Source organism: Ovis canadensis, chromosome 3 (assembly GCF_042477335.2).
Source record: "Ovis canadensis isolate MfBH-ARS-UI-01 breed Bighorn chromosome 3, ARS-UI_OviCan_v2, whole genome shotgun sequence".
Lineage (NCBI taxonomy): Eukaryota > Metazoa > Chordata > Mammalia > Artiodactyla > Bovidae > Ovis > Ovis canadensis.
Genome location: NC_091247.1, coordinates 159,450,264 through 159,473,093, shown reverse-complemented (window position 1 = coordinate 159,473,093; position 22,830 = coordinate 159,450,264). Strand labels below are relative to the sequence as shown.

Below are 22,830 nucleotides of genomic sequence, written 5' to 3'. Positions count from 1 at the left end.
AGAATTGATGCTTTTGAACTGTGGTGTTGGAGAAGACTCTTGAAGACTCTTGAGAGTCCCTTGGACTGCAAGGAGATCCAACCAGTCCATCCTAAAGGAGATCAGTCCTTGGTGTTCATTGGAAGGACTGATGTTGAAGCTGAAACTCCAATACTTTGGCCACCTGATGTGAAGAGCTGACTCATTTGAAAGACCCTGATGCTGGGAAAGATTGAGGGCAGGAGGAGATGGGGACGACAGAGGATGAGATGGTTGGATGGCATCACCGACTTGATGGACGTGGGTTTGGGTAGACTCCGAGAGTTGGTGATGGACAGGGAGGCCTGGCGTGCTGCAGTTCACGGAGTCACAAAGAGTTGGACACAACCGAGCGACTGAACTGAATTGATGGTTGTTTTCACAAAATATAACTACACCAGTTGTTAAAACTGTTATTCCTGAACCAAACAATGATTTGCTGGGTAAAAAGAAAAAAGATGACCTTGTTACAGAGTGAAGAAAATGGTACTGTTACAGAGTGAAGTAAGTCAGAAAAACAAGTATTATTTTAATACGTATATATGCAATCTATATGGTACTGGTACTGCTGAACCTATCAGCAGGGCAGGAATAAAGATGCACACATAGAGAATGCACTTGTGGAAACAATGGGGAAAGAGAGGGTGGGATGAATTGAGAGTAGTGCTGACATACACACTCCCATGTGTAAAAGAGATAGCTAGTAGGAAGCTGCTGTGTAACACGGGGAGCTCAGCTCAGTGCTCTGTGATGACCTACAGGGGTGGGAGGGAGGCTCAAGAGGGAGGGGATATATATATATAGTTACAGAAACCAACACAACATTATAAAACAATTATCCTCCAATTAAAAATAAAAATGGACAACAACAAAAAATAAAAAATAAAAACGGTATTGTTTTACATTTTTAAAATGTCATTATCTGCATTTGCTTATTTATTATCTTTAGTCACAATTCAGTACATTCTCCCTTTGGATCGACAATAACAATAATAACAGCAGCTGACATTAATAAACGCTTAGTTTATATGACATACTCATCTCACTTAATCCTTACAACAATCAATTAAGAAGGTGATGTTTTTCCTATCATAAAGATGAGGTAAAGACCTAAGGAAGGAAGGATAAGTAACGTGCAAGGTCAAATCACCAGTTGATTACACAGTAAGAATTCCAATCTAGATTCTCTTACCTACGATGCTATGTTAACTTGAGTATAGCATTATGCAACTGGATATTCAATAATTAATTGATAGTGATGGGAGTCAAATTTACATCTAAAACTCACCAAAGGCTGTATCCATATACTACTAGTTTATTTCAGTTTAGTAGCTGGGAAACAATGCTTAGTGAGTGTTACAAACTGAGTTGTACCCGCTGAAAATTCAGATAATAAAGTCTGTCTTAATCTATTTGGGCAGCCAAAACAAAACACTATAGAGACTGGGTGGTTTATAAACAACAAAAATTTACTTCTCACAGTTCTAAAGGCTGGGAAGTCCAAGATCAAGGTACAGGCATATTCAGTGTCTAGTTTAAAGGTCCTCTTCCTGGTTCATAGACTGTCTTTTCATCATTAGCTCATGTAGCAGAAAGGGTGAGGGGTGTCTGTGGGCTCTCTTATAAAAAGAACACTAATCCCACTTGTGAGAACTCCATCCTCATGACCTAAGCACATCCCAAAAGCCCTACCTCCTCATAGCATCGCAGGGGGCATTAGGTTTCAACAAATTTTTTAGTGAATGCAAACATTTACGACCAGTGCAAAGTCCCAATTCCTGGTACCTCAGAATGTGACTGTATTTGGAGACAGAATCTTTATTGAGGTCATTAAAGTAAAATGAAGTCATTAGGGTGAGCCCTAGTCCAATATGACTGGTATCCTTACAAGAAGAGGAAATCTGAATACAGACAAGTACAGAGAGAAGTCCATGTAAAGACACATGGAGATGACCATCATTCAGGCAAGAGAGAGACCTCAGAAGAAATCAACCCTACCTTGACCTCACACTTCCAACCTCCAAAACTTTAGAAAATAAATTTCTCTTTAATCCATGCAATCGGTGGTACTTTGTTATGGCACCCTAGCAAATGAATGCTGTCAGGAATTTGCTAAAGTTATATTGGTCACTGGTATACTGCTATAATTTTTAAATGAAACCTGTACTTTAAAAACTAAGAACATTAACTTTTATGTCAAAATACCTGACTTAAGCACACTTTTAATTTTTAATGCATCATACTGTAATGAAATGTAATTAACATTTTAATATAATTTTATTGTAATACTGAATAATTCCCTGTAATTTATCTTTCATACTTTTTCCTTTCTAAATAAGATTAAAATCTAGTCAAAGGAGATTTATACTTTATAATACACAGCATACAAATAAGATCTTAAAAGTATTTAACAATTATATCTCAAACTTTATTACTTAATGAATCAGTTTCTATATACTGCTTTCAATCACTTTTTATTAACTGCTTCCAAAACCCGTAACAGGTGCAAGAAGAGATTGATGATATCCAAGTAGAGGTTGATGGCAGCTAATACATACTCTTCAGGTGACAGCCTGTGCATCAGTGAGTGTGTGTCATAGATGATGAATCCGCAGAAAAGAAGGGCTCCCCCAGCGGCCAAGACCAACTCCACTGTCTCACTGTAAAAAAACAACTAAAGGCAAGAGATTACTGTAATAGTTTTATATTTAAAGAACAGCATTAAGAATACTTAAGTTACTTATACTCTACATACATACTTAATAATTCTGTACAACTTTGAATACAAATGTTAAAAGTAGAAAAAGGCAGGGCAGGTCCACTTGTGTTGGATGAATGGGTGAAGGGAGGAACCAATGAATAACCTCCTTTCTATTAAATTACCCACCTGACTTTGAACAGTACCATTCCAAACATAAATTATTTAAAATCTATTTCTTACTCAGAATTACATGTGCCACTTGAAGATTAGCAATTGCAAGTGAGGACCTCTTTCTATTTCATTTAACTCATTTGTTCATCTTTCTTTCAACCAATACATAAGACCTTGATTTTTAAAATATCATTTAAAAATCATTCTACATACAAATGTTCCAGATAATTATAACCAAGTGTCCTACCATAACATGTCTCTTATAGCTTTTTGAGATTATTTATATTTCAAGTTACCATTCTAAAACAACTTACCCTCAAGATTCCTGACAAACACAAAATCCACAAACCAGCAAACAGTCTATAAAAACAAAAATTTTAATAATTTAGAATATTGTTCCTAACCAAAAACCTTTGTAAACTCATTTAGCATTTTCTGAATAAATAAATCCATCCTGATATTTGGCAAAGAATCACTGAAATGTAAGAATTCCTAAATGTACAATGAATATTATAGAATACCCAGAAACTGAAAAAACAGCTATCTATTCAACATTTGCTTTTATGGTGTATGAAACTAATTAAGAGTATGATTTTTAAAGTTTTCAATTGGAATATAAAGAAAATATTGACATAAGCAAAATATCATTAGAAATATCATTAAGAGAGCTATAAAACTTCTTAAAAATATATAAATTTACCAATGAAGCATAATTGCATCTTTAACCAAATAACAAATTATTCTGTGAACACGCATATCCATTAGAGTTCCCAATGTACAGTTTTATTCTGATATATTAGAGAACTTAATTTATGCACATAAATTTGCCACTGCTATAATTTTATGAGTTATCAGTCATTATATATAAAATAAAATTATATATTATATATGTAAGATATAATTATATGACAAGGACATCTAGGAAGTCAGTCCTATTATCTTATGAGACTTGGAAGCCTGAATATACATCTGCTGCCTCAGGCCACAAGTACACTGAACAAATTTATGCTCCTTCCTTAAATAAAAATGAGACAAATATACCAAACAACAGTTTTCAAACAACAAGCAGCACAGGACAATGACTCCTGAGATAAGGGAAACAAGGAAGGTGAGCTCTACAAATGACCCAGCTAGAGTTCCCAGGCAACAGTGCAGGGACAGGAATCCATATACAGCTTTGTGGTTTCCTTGAGTTGAAGAGACGAGAATTCAGAGGTGAGAGAAGCTAAAGTGGTAGACTCTGAAGGTCCAAGTTCTAGAGAAAAAAAGAGTTATACAGAGAGTTCTGGTGGCATGCAGAGGGTTCTCCTCCAGTCTTTAGCTGAGTACTTATCAATGCATATTTGTGAGGAAGTACCAAAGTCTGGAGAAAGAACCACCAGAGAGAACCAGGCAGAAAAATCCTCAGACACACTAAAGCCAGGAATAGTTTTGATTCACACCAGCCAGAGTGGAAAGACCTGAGACATGGGGCTTTGAGTAATCCTCAGAAGGCTACTATCTCAAGAATGGGGCCAAATTAGCCCTAAACTAAAAGCTGTTCTGAATCCAGCTAACAGAGCTTAAAAACAAACCTCAAAAGATTCAGACAATTTCCAAAGAACTTAATTGCTTCCTAGAAGAACAGAACCTAACACATATGCAAAACAGGAAGCAAAAATATATATATATATATATGTGTGTGTGTGTGTGTGTGTGTATATATATATATAGCTTCTCCTTAAACTCCATTCTAATACAACTGTTTATGCATCCTGCACAATTGTCAGTACTGGCTGACCAATTAATATTTTATCCCAGTAGAGACTTCTGATAATCTGGTTGTTGTTCAATTGCTAAGTCATGTCCAACTCCTTGTGACCCCATAGACTGCAGCACACCAGACCTCCCAGTCCCTTCACTATCTCCACTATCTGGAGTATCAGGAAAAAAGAGGGAGGGAAGAAAGTTTTACAAGACTAGACTGCTTGTTAATTTTTACTGCTTTAACAGGAAAAAAAGAACAGAAAATGTTTGGGTGATTATATGCCAAAAGAAAGCCATTGTGAGCTTAGGAAAGATTCTATGAATTCTTACCAAGGTGAGGGCAACACAGTACCATTATCCTAATATAAAAAGGGTCATTCCTTATATTAGTTTGAAGAAGGATACAGGTCAAACAGGATACAGGATCAAAAAGATTTAAAGTTCATGCAGGCTTCTCTAGCACCTGGGTCACAATTACCTTGCTTTTGCCACAAAGATGTGGATGGTAACATTTCTAACAGTTAATGTTAAGATCTAAATAATTCAGGTAAATTTCATACCATTTATAAAGCATGCAAGCCTACAGCCTCTCTAGAAAGCTTAAATTTTAGGGCATTCACTTCCCTTTCAATATAGAGGCAAAGCAAAAAACTCAAAGCTACTTTCCATTTCCTATCATGTATGCTTCAGGAGAGTAAGGCCCTGGTACCCAAAGGGAGGACTTCTCATTACCTCCATTTTTAAAGTATCCAAAGCTAACAGTATAGCACCTCTCTCAAAACTAGGTAGTACTAAAGATACCTATCTATCATAGCCATGATAAATATATCACTTACCCTGCTCCAAATTTGCTGAAATCTCTCTTAGACTGTAAAGTATATACAGTCAAACCAAGAAATACTGCACAAGTCAGTATGAAAGCTTGCAGGACAACATACACATCATAGAAGGTAACTGTAAAATTACAAAACACTGATTAAAAATACATATAAATAATATAAAAGCTTTTTTTTCTGTCATATAATAGAAATGCCTTATTTTGTCCTATACTACTTGCCAATAAAAACAATTATGAAAAGATTCCTTATTCAGTCTTCAACTCTTGTACAGTAAAACCACACCCATAGTGCAGTAAGCAGGCTCCAAAATATACAACATAAGATCACATCATTATGAAGTTAAAGAAATGGCTAGAAGACAATACACAGTTAGCTGGTTTAGGAGTTTAGGGAATATGGTGAAATGATTTTCACCCATTTCTATCCCAGCTACAGTTTATCACCATTTGTGGTGACTGTCAACTATGGCTTAAACAATCAATAGTGATGGTTCTGGGTCCTGTGGCTGGTTGGGAAATCCTAGGCAAGAAAAATATTGAGGCTGTCTGGGGCTGTCTGCCATTCGCCAGCACTGTAGGGAATAGAAACCAACCACGAATTGCTTTATATCCAAGTCTGCATTATCCTGGAGTACATTATTGGGGTTTACTGGATATATATCGAATTTACTTCAGAAATTTTAGAATGACCATCTAGACTGACTATAGCTATTGTAATAAAACTGCTCAACATTTTACAGAATACTGAATTATAACCTCTTAAAAGGTAATTGAGTGTTTTGAACTCAAATCCATTTAAGTAATTTTTAATTTGAGGGGGATAAATTATCGAAGTTCCTTCTGTTCCTAAGTAGACTTTTATTTATCCCATACAGGGTTAAGAAGATGAATGCAGAAAAGATAAAACAGGAAATCACTTTTCCTGCTTCTCAGAAATTTCAGTGTAAGTTGGGGTGGATTCCATCTCTCTCCAACATCCTTTACAAATGGTGGGTGCCAGAGAGGACAGAGATAGACTTAATAACATAGTAGTAAGTAATAGATAATAACACTAATAATAAGTAAGTATTAATAATACTTCCTTTCCATGTTGAGAAATTTCAACCCTATTTAGTTTGGTGGTTATTATTTATTTATATTCTGATTCTTTCATAAAAAGAAGAGATGAATTACCAAAAAACATATAGACAAAACAAAACCTAGCATGAAAAAGTTAAAAACAGTAATGACTAACAAGAGATAAATACATTAACAATAAGGACCACAATTTACTGCTATTGACAGTAACAGTAAATTCTGATCTTTTTTGGTACCCCAGATAAATAATTTTCAAACAATCAGAATTTTTACTGTTAATCACAAAATTTTTTACTTGAGATATTATTATATAGGGTACATCAAATAATTATAACAGATACTTCCTTTTAAATATTATATATATTTAACACAAAATACAAAAGAGAAATGACTATAGAGGATGTAATAAGGTACAGTTAAGTGCAGGCAATTTGAGATACTGAGCTCTTGTGATGGAAGAGCATGGTTCCAAACATGTTAGTTCTTTTAAGATCCCTTTAAACAAGGAAAAAGATTAGCTATAGTTGTCTTTTTTTTATGTTTGACTGCGCTATGCAGCATGTGAGATTTTTAGTTCCCTGACCAGGGACTGAACCCATATCCTCTGCAGTGGAAGGGCAGAGTGATTAACCACTGGATTGCCAGGGAAGTATCTGATGTTGTCTTGTTGGATAAACAAAATGAATATTGTTCTCTGTTCCTATTGTTTTCCTAATTCTTTTCAACTTCCTCTAAACTCAGCTAAACTATAAAAACATTTACTTTTTGCTTATATTTTAGGAATTCTTCATTCTATTCCACATTTTTTAATATGACATTACATAATGTTAAGCTTTAGCCTGAAACACTTTTTTACCCAAAAGATTTATCCACTTTAAAAAGTTACTGTAATATACAGAAACACAATTATGGCTTACCAACGAAGGCCACAGTCAGAGATTCCAACAGTGTCTAAGAAAAAGAGACTGAAATTACATAGATGCATGTAAAATTTATACTGTTAAGTACATGTTCTGATTTCCAGGAATTCAAGGTGATTTCATACCCATGATCTCATTTTAGCTTCAGAGCAGCCTTTTGAAGTACATGGGACATATAATAAGCCCACCATAATAAAAATGAAACCTCAATGTAGTAAATGAAAATATTTAGATTCTTTTCTTTTTTTGACTGTGCTGCACAGTTTGTGGTATCTTAGTTCCCCAACCATAGGACAACAGGGTATTTCCATGAGAACAGATTCCAATTGTGATACCATTACTCCTTAAACTCAACTAGATTTTTCATATCTCTAACAGGGAGATTCTAGAAGTAATATAGAAAATTCTATTTTTCTCACTCTTTATAATGTAAATAAAGCTGAAACTGCAAATCACATGCATATTTAAAAAACCTCACTACCTCACACAAAAAAACATGGAAAGAATATAATATTTAGACAGTACTTTGGAGTGGCAGGACTGGTCTCCTTTAGGATGGACCGGCTGGATCTCCTTACAGTCCAAGGGACTCTCAACAGTCTTCTCCAACACCACAGTTCAAAAGCATCAATTCTTCAGTGCTCAGCTTTCTTCACAGTCCGACTCTCACATCCATACATGACCAATGGAAAAACCATAGCCTTGACTAGACGGACCTTCGTCGGCAAAGTAATGTCTCTGCTTTTCAATATGCTGTCTATGTTGGTCCTAACTTTCCTTCTAAGGAGTAAGCGTCTTTTAATTTCATGGCTGCAATCACCATCTGCAGTGATTCTGGAGCCCCAAAAAATAGTCTGCCACTGTTTCCACTGTTTCCCCATCTATTTCCCATGAAGTGATGGGACCAGATGCCATGATCTTTGTTTTCTGAATGTTGAGCTTTAAGCCAACTTTTTCACTCTCCACTTTCACTTTCATCAAGAGGCTTTTTAGTTCCTCTTCACTTTCTGCCATAAGGGTGGTGTCATCTGCACATCTGAGGTTATTGATATTTCTCCTGGCAATCTTGATTCCAGCTTGTGCTTCTTCCAGCCCAGCGTTTCTCATGATGTACCGTGCATATAAGTTAAATAAGCAGGGTGACAAGATACAGCCTTGACGTACTCCTTTTCCTATTTGGAACCAGTCTGTCGTTCCATGTCCAGTTCTACCAGTCCTGGGTATTCACTGGAAGGACTGATGCTGAGGCTGAAACTCCAGTGCTTTAGCCACCTCATGCGAAGAGTTGACTCATTGGAAAAGACCCTGATGTTGGGAAGGATTGGGGGCAGGAGGAGAAGGGGACAACAGAGGATGAGATGGCTGGATGGCATCACCGACTCAACACTGAGTTTGGTTGAACTCCGGGAGCTCGTGATGGACAGGGAGGCCTGGCATGCTGCGATTCATGGGATTGCAGAGTTGGACACGACTGAGTGACTGAACTGAACTTGGTGTGGCAGAGTCTTGAAACTGTCTCCCAATATTCTTTTTTTCTTTCTTGGTAATAGAATTTTGCCTAAACATATACCCATTCAGATTAAGCATTACGTTTTCAGCTTCCCTTGCAGCTAGATCTGCAAGAATCTAGATCTAAAAGCTAGAATATAGTGTGACTATATTCTAGTCAATAGAATATGAATAGAGAGAATATAACTCTGAGAAGCAAAGAGGTTCGCTCTCTCCTTTCTCTTTTCATTTTTTAAATAGATAGAATGCAGGTATGGTAGTAAGCTATCTTATTCAATGCAACTTTAGAAATGTCTGAACTATAGCAGTGTCTGGGCCCCTACAACTTCACTAAACAGTCATTCAGATTTTCATATGAAAGAGACATAAGCTGTCTTGTTTAAGCCATGTCAAAAGTAGCTGAACTCATATCCTAAATAAGAGTTAGGGATACTGAGCTTCATCCTCAAGCTTCTTTCCCCTTAATTACATCTTTGTTTTATTTGCTTACTCTAGTTAGATTTTATCTGATAGACAATTATCATAAAGGTAATGCCTTGATTTTTTAAACAACTCATTAATTTGGTTCTGCTATTGTTACATATATATATGCATTCAAATAAATTTAAAATTTAGGAATAAATGTTAAGGGAACACATTGTCAAAGTACTTACAAATCCAAAAAGCAGGTATAGGTTAAGGGGATGCTTATGTCTGTTTACAGTCAAGGCTAAAATCAAACCCAAGGATCCAAGGGTCAACACCAAAATTAAGGCAGGACTGAAAGAAAAAAAATTAAAAGCATTCTCAACTTTAAAAATACCATAAATAACATCCAATATAATAATAAAATTTCTCTATGTGTTCATGAAAGTATAGGAAAAAAAAATTTGGAAGGACCTAAACCAATTGACCAAAGAAATTATTTTTCCATGGGGAAAATTTGAGGACTGTGAGATGGGAAGGAGCAGGAAGACAAAGAATCTTTCCCACAATGAATGTGGAAAATGTAACCTTTTTACTTCATGAATTTCTATTATATTGAATAATTTTTTCAATTAGCATACTGCCTTTTTTAAAAACTAAAACTCAAAAAAGAAAAACTATTAAATAATAAGCAAATTTTATACCTAACTACTTTTTTAGGGCATTTACTAGATAGCTGTAACTTATAGAATTTACTCCAAATAGCAAACTAATAGTTCAAGATTCCCCTTTTGTAAAGGGAAGATAGAAATTATCTACTTCAAAGAAAATATTCATTCTTTACTTTCCCTTTTCTTTAATATAAAGTCTGTATTACTCTTACCCATGGAAATAATTATTTTGGAGGTCAAATCTTAAACAAATTTGGGAAGAACCATATGGAACTCCTCTGAAAGGTTTTCAGTGAAATTTTCCTAGCTGTGAACTAACACTAAGGTAAATTTAACTTTTCAAGCACTGTCTTGGGCTTTGGGGACAGGGCATAAGTCTAATAAAGATACACACAAAAATTTACATTCAATAAAAATTCTTAATGGAAATGAGGGGTTAACTCTATGAAACCAAGCTAAAAAGGTTAGTGGTAAATACCATATTGTAGATTATTTTTCTTGTAAAAATTTATTTACAAGAGTTAATTAATCTTTTTTACATTCTAACCTCAAAAGTTAATGGAAAAAAAAAACAAAACACTATCTTTGCTCATCTTATGCCCTTTGAGTCACATGCAGTGGCTGAAAATGATTCAGAATCAGGTCATTACCTTACCTTTCATGCACAAACGTCCGTATAGAATCAAAGTATAAAAAAATCGCTGATGTCACAGTAGTTAAGAGAACTTGCAAAGAAAGGATGCTGTAGACTTTTCTTAGAAAGGCTGAAAGAGGAAAGTTACACATGACTATTTTCTTAAGCATTTATCAGAGTATAGCAAGATCAGGTTTCTTCTTAAACACATTAAATTACTATGTAAGTTCTTTCTTAACCTTAATCCAAATATCACAGCTGTAACTAAAACTTTAAAAAAGCCTCCTAGAAAATAAAAAATTTTGTTAACTATACTCCAGGAAGCATGAGCTTAAAAAAATTAAGTTAATGGGCCAGAATACAAACGTTTCCATCAAAATAAAACGAAACCATCAAATCCATATTTGTGCAACATATAACAAAGCAAAGGATTAAAACCAGAACATGTTTTAAATAATGAAGCTATCTTGAAAGTGAAAAGCAGGAATAAAAAGCATATGGTTAGATATAAAATTTTAAAAGAAATTTTAATTTCCAAGCAGTGCAAATGTTTCCCTAAAATGAAACTTCTCCATAAAAGGCAAATAATATATAAACTTACTTTCACTCACCTATTTTTATTTCTCACTTCTAGTACCTTTGCCTCTAGTTTCTATATAAGAAATTCTTACTTTCAAAATACTTTATTACCAACATCCCTAAATCAACTCCAAAGCGCAATGATCTAAAAATATTTATAGAAGTCTTCTGATACATAGAAGACTTCCCAGGTGGCGCTAGTGGTAAAGGACACACCTGCTAATGCAGGAGATTAAGAGACATGGGTTCAATCCCTGACTCAGGAATCTCCTGCAGAAGGGCATGACAACCCACTCCAGTATTCTTGCCTGCAGAATGCCAGACAGAGGAGGCTGGTGGGCTACAGTCCATAGGGTCACAAAGAGTTCCTCATATTCCTGAAGGACCCTAAACAGACTTCTAAGCACTTTATTTTACAGTGATGTCTACTTGTCCTTCACTATTAGACTATGAAGACTCAAGAGCTCCCTAATAATAGGATAATAATATTCATTTTAAGCTTCCCATTTTAGGACACAACTCAGCATGAGTCCCTAGCACTCTGCCAGGGGATGGCACAGAATATTGTTTAATCGCTAACTCTGGTCCAACTCTCTGTGACCCTGTGGACTACAGCCTGCCAGGCCCCTCTGTCTGTGGGATTTTACAAACAAGAATACTGGAGTGGGTTGCCATTTCCCTCTCCAGGGGATTGTCCCAACCCTGGGATCAAACTCACATCTCATGCATCTCCTGCATTGGCAGGCAGATTCTTTATCTCTGAGCCATCTGGGAAGCCCTTGGCACAGAATAAATACTCGTTAAATTTTATTTGCTTTTAAATAAACTTATATTGAACTAATGAAAAGTAAATTTTGCCAGTCAGAGAAAAGGTGTTATTCTGACACAATAATGGAGCCACATAATTTCCATAGAGCACTGTTCTTAGGCAGCACCACCACTGTGGAATGATTTTTACCCAACAAAAGTTGTGATACTGTCTCTTGACTCTCATGACAATATGCAGGCAATAAATGTTCTCTTTGAAAAAAATTCCTACTAAAGACCTCATTCCTCAAGGAATGATGAAGTGCTTTGATGGCATATCTGCCAAATATCAAGTAGTAAAATTATATTTTGTAAGAATACGAGAATGTTCATAAATACTAAAGATTTAATCCTTAAAGGCCCTCCCATTACATCTTTTTTAAAATATAAGATTATCTGTTTATTTTCTGGTTGTGCTGGGTGTACAGTGCTGCAAGGGCTTTTCTCTATTTGCAGTGAGTGGGGGCTACTCTCTAGTTGCATGGGCTTCTCACTGCGGTGGCCACTCTCTAGGGCACACGGGCTTCAGGAGCTGTGGCTCCTGGGCTCTAGGGCACAGGCTCAAGAGTTGTGGCACAGAGGCTTTAGGTGCTCCTCGGCATGTGGGATCTTCCAGGATCAGGATCAAACTGGTGTCCTCTGCATTTCAACATGGACTTTCAACCACTGGATGCCCAGGGAAGTCCTCTATACTCTTTAAAAATAGAACTTAAATCAAATCCTACAAAAAGTAACATTTGACACCCATTTTGAATAACTAATATTAAAAGTGGCAAAAGATATACATACACACCCACAGAAAAAAATAAAAGATCTGATAAGGAAACAAGTCAAACTGCAATCTTTCAGTTGTTGTTGTTTTGGGGTTGGTTTTTTTTTTTTTTGAGTCCTATTTCTGCCTTTCTACTTTTCTGCTTTCTACTTCTACTTCTCCCCTTTCTACTCAAACTTGACAGGCTGAAACATGAACTTTTCATTTCTCCCCAATCTGTAACCAGCACCAACCTCCCCCAAGCCAAAAATGTAGGAGTCACCTGATTCCCCTCTCTTTTCCCAATCCATCAACAACTACTGTACCTTCTACTTGCAGAGTCATCCACCTCTTTGGTCTCCTTTACTACATTTCCAGTCAGTCTTATGATCTAGCACCTGCACTGTTACAGTAGCCTTCTAATTGGTCTGCATGCTTTCACTGGTCCCACCTATAGTCCCACAGCTGTTGACAGTTATCTTTTTGTAAAGTCATCCATATCATGTGACTCCCTGCTTAAATACTTTTAATGGTTTCCCTTCTGCTTACAATAAATTTTTGAAGTTTTTATGGGGCCTACAGGCCCTACATGACATGTGCATGCGTGCTCAGTCATGTCCGCCTCTTTGTGACCCCATAGACTGCAGCCCACCAGGCTCCTCTGTCCGTGGGCTTTCTCAGAAAAGAATTCTGGAGTGGGTTGCCATTTCCTTCTCCAGAGGACCTTTTGGACCCAGGGCTTGAACCTGTACCTCCTGTATCTCCTGCACTGGCAGATGGATTCTTTACCACTGAGCCAACTGGGAAGCCCGTGATTATCATAACTAGGTCATAAAAGACACGGTAGCTTCCTTAATGATCTCTCCTGGGTTGCATGCTCTTGAGAAGTCAGCTACCACGCCATGATGCTCAAGCAGCCAATGGAGAAGGTCACATGGCAAGGAATTAACACCTTGTATCAATATCTGCATGGGTGGGGTTTCCAGGAAGCAGATCTTCAACCCTGTCAAGTCTTCAGCTGACTGCAGTCCCAGCCCACACCTTGAGTGGACTCTCCTATGACACCCTGAGCCAGAACCACTTAGCTACACCTCTCCCAGATTTCTGATTCTCAGAAACTGTGTGAATAACTGTTGTTTTAAGCTTCTAAAATTTGGAATAATTTTTAATAAACCAATAGATAATGAATACAACCTAGCTAGCTCCTTCTCAACAACACAACTGCCATCTCCTTTAAAAGTTCTTTCCTTGACCATTCCTTAACTAAAATAGCTACTAAGCTACTATTCTAGGCTCTAGTGTCTATTTCATCACTGTTTCTTTTCTTCAGAGACTTTAACACTGCTAGTAGTCTATTTATTTGCTTAACTCTTTAGGGTCTATCTCCCTTACCACTCCACACAAATAATAAATTTAGAGGACTCAAATATTATCTGATTACTGCTATATCCTTAATATCAGCAGGGAGCCCAATAAAGTTGTATAAACAAAAGAAAAATGTTCACCTTCACTAACCTGGCTAAAAAAATGTAGATTAAAACAAGATTACATTTTTTACCCACAACAAGAGGCAGTAAACTCTGGCTAAGGGCCAAACCCAGCACATCACCTGATTTTATAAGTAAAGTTTTCCTGGGCATAATCACAGCCATTTCTGTGTCCTCTATAGCTTCTTTTCTTGCCTGGATAACTCCACGGACAGAGGGGCCTGGCAAGCCTACAATCCATGGGGTTGCAAAGAGTCAGACACAACTGAGTGACTAATTGTAATTGTATAGCTTCTTTTGCATGACAATAGCAGAATTTTGTAACTGTGCCACAGAGTCCTTTATTATGACTCCACAAAGCTGAAAATATTTACTATCTGGCTCTTTGGAGAAAGTGTTTGCTAATCCCTGATCTACCGTATTGCCAGATACTAAGAAGTTTGATGATCTCAGTGCTGGTGAGAGTGAAGTAAAAGGTACCCTCATGTATTGTTTGCTGGAGAGTCAACAGGTGCAGTCTCTTTGGGTAGCTGACAACATCAAATTTTAAATGCACATATTCTTTGGACCTATAATTTCATTGCTAAAAATTTATAAAACAATAATAGGAGAAATTCACAACCATATGGAAGAATGGCCCCTAAAGCTCTATTTGAAGGAGTAAAAAGAATGAAAAGTAACAATCTAAATACCTATCAAGAAAGGATGATTAAATAAATTATGGAACATACATATTATAGATGATCACCACAGTTAAAAATAATATGATAAAGCTATAAATATATGTACTGCTATTTTTCAATATGATACATTAAATAAAAATACAAAGTTGCATAAATGTAAAATAATCATAACATTGTGCTTCTGAGTATAAAACAGTGTGTCTTAGTGTTTCAAAAATACAAATATAGTAGACTGCTAAAACAGGCTAGTTTAACAGACTATGTATATTACATCTGTAACAACTAATTATATAAACTAACTTAATGGTACTATAAAAGTGCTCAAGGTAGAGACTGTACTCAGCTTTCATTCTCACATCATTTTTCTGTAGCTTCATAATTTGTTGTTTTCTACCAATAAGCCTTGGCTATTTAAATATATAATATTCCAAAAGTATTTTCCAGAAGACGTACGTATTACATTTTCAAAACAACCCCATTTTCCTTCATGTAAAAGCAGTGAGGAAATAAGTTTTGGAAGTCACAGTTGCTCCCCTTAAGACACTGGTTAGATCAGCAGGTTAATTTGCTTAAAAAATAGAGGTGGGGCATTTCTGTTTACCTTTTAATTCGTAAAAATTTTTGACAGACCAGATACCATTTTAAACTATAGATGCAGTCAGCTTAGTCACAGGTCCAATGACCATGACGCAGGGTTCCTTCCTGGTAATTTCTTGATAGGTGTGTGTTTTTTGTTCTACTGAGATCACAGTGGGTGAATTCCTGGATGGGAGCTGTTACCAAAAAAGGAGCCATGATTATAATTTTCTAGGCTACAGTCCATGGGGTCGCAAAAACTCGGACACGACTGAGCGACTTCACTTTCACTTTCCTTTCAAATATATATCTAAAGCTGAGAATTTTCAGCCCCACACCCTATTCTCCTGAGAAGAAAGAAGGGCTGAAAATGGAGGTAATGATCAATCACGCCTTCATGAGGAAGCCACCATTAAACCCCAGGAGTACGGGGTATGCAGGGCTTCCAGACTGGCGAACACAGCCTCATACCAGGACACAGAAACTGCAAAGACAGACGAGGACATAGAATCAGCCCTTATATCAAAAACATAGCCTGCAATGCAGGAGACCTGGCTGCGATCCCTGGGTCAGGAAGATCCCCTGGAGAAGGAAATGGCAACCCACTCCAGTACTCTTGCCTGGAAAATCCCCATGGTCAGAGAAGCCTGGTAGACTACAGTCCATGGGATCGCAGAGTCGGACAAGACTGAGCGACTTCACTTTCATTTTCCTTTCAGATATACATCACAGTGATCATATAATAAACTTACTTTCACGGAAAAAAATAACCCAAGTTTCTCTTAACTGAAAGATGCCAAATTCAAGCTAGTGAGGTTTTCAACCCCTTCTCCACTGAAGATGATAGAATGGACTCAGTTTCACGTCTCTGGGCGTACCGCTGGGGAACCACCTCGCCTCTGCCTCTGAGCCCATGCGGAGGGAGAAAGCTCTTCTTCCCAGCCAGGGGCCGGAAGGAGGAGGGAAGGCTGCCCTCTGAACCCAAGAGACCGGCGGTATTCCCAGGGCCTGGTCGCGGAGAATGCTCGCCTCAGAAGCCGAAAACCAGCCCCCAGAGGCCGGCGACGCCGCGAGACCGCCAAGGGCGGGCCGGGAGGGACCCGGCGACGTACCCATTCGGATGTGCACGCTGGCGGAGGCCACGCAGCTGCCATAGTTGAAGTCGTCCTCGATGGAGGAGCAGGGGTAGCGGGGGTCAAGGTCCGCCATGTCCGCACAGCAACCCCCCCAGGCCCCCCGCGGAGCTAAGTTAACGACGCCACCACAACGGCCTCCAGGCCACTTCCTGAGGAAGCGATCCAGCCCCAACTAGCCGAGCGGCCGCGCCCGAGCCAAGCCCCAACCAATCGATGAGGTCGCCTCGAACGTTCAGTTAGTTCAGTTCCCTTCAGTTGCTCAGTCGTCTCCGACTGTTTGCGACCCCATGGACTGCAGCACGCCAGGTCTCCCTGTCCATCACCAACTCCGGGAGTTTACCCAAACCCATGTCCATTGAGTCGGTGATGCCATCCAAACATTTCATCCTCTGTCGTCCCCTTCTCCTCCTGCCCTCAATCTTTCCCAGCATCAGGATCTTTTCCAACGAATCAGTTCTTTGCATCAGGTGGCCAAAGTACTGGAGTTTCAGCTTCAACATCAGTCCTTCCAATGAATATTCAGGACTGATTTCCTTTAGGATGGACTGGTTGGACCTCCTTGCAGTCCAAGGGACTCTCAAGAGTCTTCAACACCACAGTTCAAAAGCATCAGTTCTTCAGAGCTCAGCTTTCTTTATAGTCCAACTCTCACATCCATACATGACTACTGGAAAAACCATAACTTTGACTAGACGGACCTTTGTTGGCAAAGTAATGCCTCTGCTTTTTTAAAATGTTTCAGTTAGGCTGGAAAAAGGAGTTTGCTTGAGGATAGGCGGGGAGAGAAAATGAGTTACATTTTCAGTGTCACGTGAAGTGAAAGCTTTCTCAGATTTTCCTCCATAAGTTTCTTAAATCCTCTGACCAGGAGAAGTTGCTAAAAGTGATAAAAATGAAGTCCCCTTTCATCCTTCCATTCAACAAATACCCATCTCATTCTGTCTTCTTCTTGTTTAGTTGCTCTTTGCGACCCCATGGACTGTAGCCTGCCAGGCTCCTCTGTTCCTGGGATTTCCCAGGCAAGAATACCAGAGTGGGTTGCAATTTCCTTCTCCAGGGGATCTTCCCCACCCAGGAATGGCTCAAACCCGTGTCTCCTGCATTTGGCAGGTTGATTCTTTACCATTGAGCCACCAGGGAAGCCCCCATCTCATTCATTTACTCTGGCAATAATCACACTGAGGAGACACTTTTCATTAAATTATTATTTTTAAAAAATATTTATTTATTTGGCAGCACTGGGTCCTAGTTGCGGCATGTGAACTCGTGGTTTCAGCATGTGAGAGCTAGTTCCCTGACCAGGGATCAAACCCAGGCCCTCTGCATTGGAAGTTCAGAATCTTAACCATTGGACCACCATGGAAGTCCCTACATTATTTTTATTGAAGTACAGTTGGTTTTAATTATACTACTTTCAATGATGGGCTTCTCTTGTGGCTCAACTGGTAAAGAATCTACCTGCAGTGTGGGACACCTGGGTTCAATCCCTGGGTTGGGAGATCTCCTGGAGAAGGGAAAGGCTACCCACTCCAGTAGTATGACCTGGAGAATTCCTATGGACTATAGAGTCGCAAAGAGTTGGACACGACTGAGTGACCTTCACTTCACTTTCAATAATAATCCCTAAAATTATCAATCACTTTCTAAAAACCCAGCTTTCTGAATAAGATAATGCTTAATACTGGCAGACATGTGCAGAGCCAACCAGAAAAGAGTGGAGTAATATAGGTAGGTTCTCAAGGGACCAACATCTGCAAAGCAGTAAGGGCACAAGGGGCAAAGCTCAGTTGGAGTAAGGGCACAGATAGCAAAGAATGAGGCACAATAAAGGCCAGATCACTGTATGCCAAATGTAGAATTTTGGAGAGAGTCATGACCACAGGCAGGGAAGAGGGGATGTTGCGCTCTACTAAAGAAAGAAATGATGGTGGCAAACACGATGGATCAAAGTGAATATTCATGGTATTGCTGCTATTCCACTATAAAAACAACCTGTAGATATACCCAGAGTAATATCCCAGGATCCCCTGGATTTTTTTTTTAACAAATTTACTTTGATCCCATGGACAGAGGAGCCTGGTGAGCTATAGTCCATGGGGTTGCAAAAGAGTCGGACATGACTGAGCGACTAACACTTTCTTTGATCCACCTACATTTGCCATCCTTACTTTAACCATAACACTCAAAAGACTTAGCAAGTAGAACTCAGCATAGTTGTGGAATTGTCTATTCTGAAATTAAATTCTTAAACTTGACTTTATTGGAAGCGTTTGTCTTTTTTTCATAATGACAAGCAAAAAGCTTATCTTTTTATGGTTTTATAAACATTTCAAAAACACATTACTCATTTTACTATCAGGTCATAATAGGATTTAGTATATAGAACTAACCAGATTGGACTGGGAATCCACTGTTTTATTGACTAAAAGTAGCATTTGATCTCCTACCTCTTACCAATTACAAAAAAAGGAAATTTCAGATGGATTTGGGACCTAAATGTGAAAGACAAAACAATAAGGCTTTGAGAAGATGATATATAGGAGAATATCTTTATGATCTGAGTAAAGAAAAGATTTCTGAAACCATGTATAAACTAACAGTTAACCCCAAAGGAGAAGATTGACAAACTATATTAAACTGAAGAACTTTATAGTAGTCAAAGCATACTATAAGAGAATAAAAAGGAAGTCATAGAATGGGAGAAGATATTTACTACCCATGGAATGCACATAATGTTCCTTTCCAGAATATAAAAACAATTGTTACAAATCAAGAAATAAAAGAGAGAAAGAAATAGAAATAGTCAATAGAAAATAGACAATCAATAGAAAATAGATGACTAATAAACGTATAAAGATGCTTATCCTCACAACCATAATTTTTTTTTTCCTTTCAGTCCATCCTTATCTGTAAGCAGAAGGTAGAGAGTGAAATACACAAGCATGTTCAGTTCAGTTCAGTCGCTCAGTCGTGTCCAACTCTTTGCGACCCCATGAACACACCAGGCCTCCCTGTCCATTACCAACTCCCAGAGTCTACCCAAACCCATGTCGGTGATGCCATCCAACCATCTCATCCTCTGTCGTCCCCTTCTCCTCCTGCCCTCAATCTTTCCCAGCATCAGGGTCTTTTCAAATGAGTCAGTTCTTCGAATCAGGTGGCCAAAGTACTGGAGTTTCAGCTTCAACATCAGTCCTTCCAATGAACACTCAGGACTGATCTCCTTTAGGATGGACTCCTTGCATTCCAAGGGACTCTCAAGAGTCTTCTCCAACACCACAGCTCAAAAGCATTAATTCTTCGGTGCTCAGCTTTCTTCACAGTCCAACTCTCACATCCATACATGACCACAGGAAAAACCAAAGCCTTGACTAGACGGACATTTGTTGGCAAAGTAATGTCTCTGCTTTTTAATATGCTCTCTAGGTTGGTCATAACTTTCCTTCCAAGGAGTAAGCGTCTTTTAATTTCATGGCTGCAGTCACCATCTGCAGTGATTTTGGAGCCCCCCAAAATAAAGTCAGCCATTGTTTCCACTGTTTCCCCATCTATTTGCCATGAAGTGATGGGACCTGATGCCATGATCTTAGTTTTCTGAATGTTGAGCTTTAAGCCAACTTTTTCACTCTCCTCTTTCACTTTCATCAAGAGGCTCTTTAGTTCTTCTTCACTTTCTGCCATAAGGGTGGTGTCATCTGCATGTAGTAGCTATGAAATACAAATTATGTAATTTTGGTTATTTCTCACATCAATTTGCATTTAAAACTGGCTTTGCACAATATAAAGATCAGTGGTAGGGACTTCCCTGGTGGTCCAGTGGTTAAGAACCTGCCTGCCAACGCAGGAGACACAGGTTCAAGAGGCAAGTAAGCTCCCGTGTGCCACAACAGCTGAAGTCCATACCCTATAGCCCTTGTTTGGCAACAAGAGAAGCCACCGCAATGAGAAGCCCAAGCTCCCACACAGCAACTAGAGAGTAGCCCCTGCTCACCAAAACTGGAAAAAGCCTGCTCACAGCCATGAAGACCTCATAAAAAGAAATAATAATAATCATAAAAATTCTTTTTAAAAAAAGATCAATAGTAAAATTTATGCTAATAGCTTTAAATGATATCTTTACTTAAAATTACATTAAATAGCAAGTTAAAAAATCATGGCAAGTCAAGAAAGTGCAAAAGAAACGAAAAAGCTTTGTGTTTTAGCACTTTCAATGGGACTTCTCCCTGCATTTGAAACAAGGGGCCCCACATGTTTATTCTGCACTGGGCCCCACATATTATGTCGCTGGCTTTGCGAGTGCCACTGTAAACAGAGAAACCGCTTTGGAAAACTGCCAGTGTCTACCAAAGCTGAACACACACAACAAGGTCTATGACTCAGCAATTCTACTCTGAGGTGGAGTACATACCCAACAGAAAAGCATGCATAGATTTGCAGAAGATGTCCAAAAATACACATAACAGCATTATTCATAATAGAGCAAAACTACCAACAACCCAACCATCCACTATTAGTAAAATGAACAAAATATTGTGGCATATTCATATAATTGCATGGTTTCTATAATGAAAATTTAAAAATCACTATTATTTGCAACATGAATGAACTTCACAAACATAAAGTTAAGCAAAAGAAACCAAATACAAAAGAATATATACTATGAGATTCTATGTAAAGTTAAAAAGCAAGCAAGAATAATCCATGGTTTTAAGACATCAGGAAATTATCTTTCAGGAGGAAGAAGGGATAATAATTGGGAGAAGGCACTTAGAAGGACTTCTGGAATTCTGATAATATTCTACTTTCTGGCTGATTATACATGTTTTCTTGTGATAATAGCAAGCTGCTTACACTAAGGGTTTGTGTACTGCTCTGTGTATTATACTAAAATTTTAAATTGTATTTTAAAAAGTGGAAAAAAAAAGTTATTTGCTACCTCTCAGTCTAGATAAGATAGTTATGACAATAAAGCGTTTACTTACAGATACGAAATCAATAACTCAGGATCCTTTATTTCTTTAAAGCTGCAATTTTAGAGAAGTACTTTGTAATAAAGTCACTAAAGAAATTTCAGTGGATTTATTCAGAATTGAAAGAGACATGTGTACCCCAATGTTAATTGCAACACTGTTTATAACAGCCAGAACATGGAAGCAATCTAGATGTCCATTGGCAGATGAATGGATAAGAAAGCTGTGGTACATAAACACAATGGAATACTACTCAGCTATTAAAAAGAATGCATTTGAATCAGTTCTAATGAGGTGGATGAAACTGGATCCTATTATATAGAGTGAAGTAAGTCAGAAAGAAAAACACGAATACAGCATATTAACGCGTATATATAGAATTTAGAAAGACGGTAATGATGACCCTATATGTGAGACAGCAAAAGAGACACAGATGTAAAGAACAGACTTTTGGACTCTGTGGGAGAAGAGGGTAGGATGATTTGAGAGAATAGCATTGAATCATGTATATTATCATATGTGAAACAGATCACCAGTCCAAGTTTGATGAATGAGACGGGGTGCTCAAGGCCAGTACACTGGGATGACCCTGAGGGATGGGATGGGGAGGGAAGTGGGAGGGGGTTCAGGATAGGAAACATATGTACACCCATGGCTGATTCATGTCAATGTATGGCAAAAACCACTACAATATTGTAAAGTATTTAGCCTCCAATTAAATAAATTTTTAAAAGTAAATAAATAATAAAACAAAATTAAAAAGATATTTCGGTGGTTTTAAAGACCTATCTGCATCTCTCCTCTTCTCGCATCTTTCCTCTTCCTTCTGTCTCTTCATCTTTCTCCCCTCCTTTTCATTTGTTTGTTCTATCAACTCCAAGCTAAAATCTCTTCTAGATTATTCCCAGACTATAATAATTCTATCCTTATTCCTAGACTGAGAACATTTTTTTCCTTTTTTCTTCTAAATAATCTTTGGCATTTGACATTGAAGGAAGTAGGGATTTACACTACTACTATCTTCAATTTTTTTTTTTTTAATAGAGTTTTATCTTTGGTGCAGAGGTTAAAGTGTCTGCCTGCAATGTGGGAGACCTGGGTTCGATCCCTGGGTCGGGAAGATCCCCTGGAGAAGGAAATGGCAACCCACT

General features: G+C 37.9%; 1 protein-coding gene across 1 annotated transcript; it reads right to left on the bottom strand.

Annotated features, from left to right (window-relative positions):
• Positions 1 to 915: 915 nt before the first annotated feature.
• TMBIM4 (transmembrane BAX inhibitor motif containing 4) lies at positions 916 to 17,153 on the bottom strand. The gene is made up of 7 exons (XM_069584715.1): positions 16,686 to 17,153; positions 10,712 to 10,820; positions 9,634 to 9,739; positions 7,469 to 7,502; positions 5,473 to 5,590; positions 3,205 to 3,250; positions 916 to 2,692 (listed from the first exon to the last, which is right to left on the bottom strand). Exons 1-7 carry the CDS (start codon positions 16,780 to 16,782, stop codon positions 2,486 to 2,488), a joined length of 717 nt encoding a protein of 238 aa, XP_069440816.1. The 5' UTR covers positions 16,783 to 17,153; the 3' UTR covers positions 916 to 2,485.
• Positions 17,154 to 22,830: the final 5,677 nt, after the last annotated feature.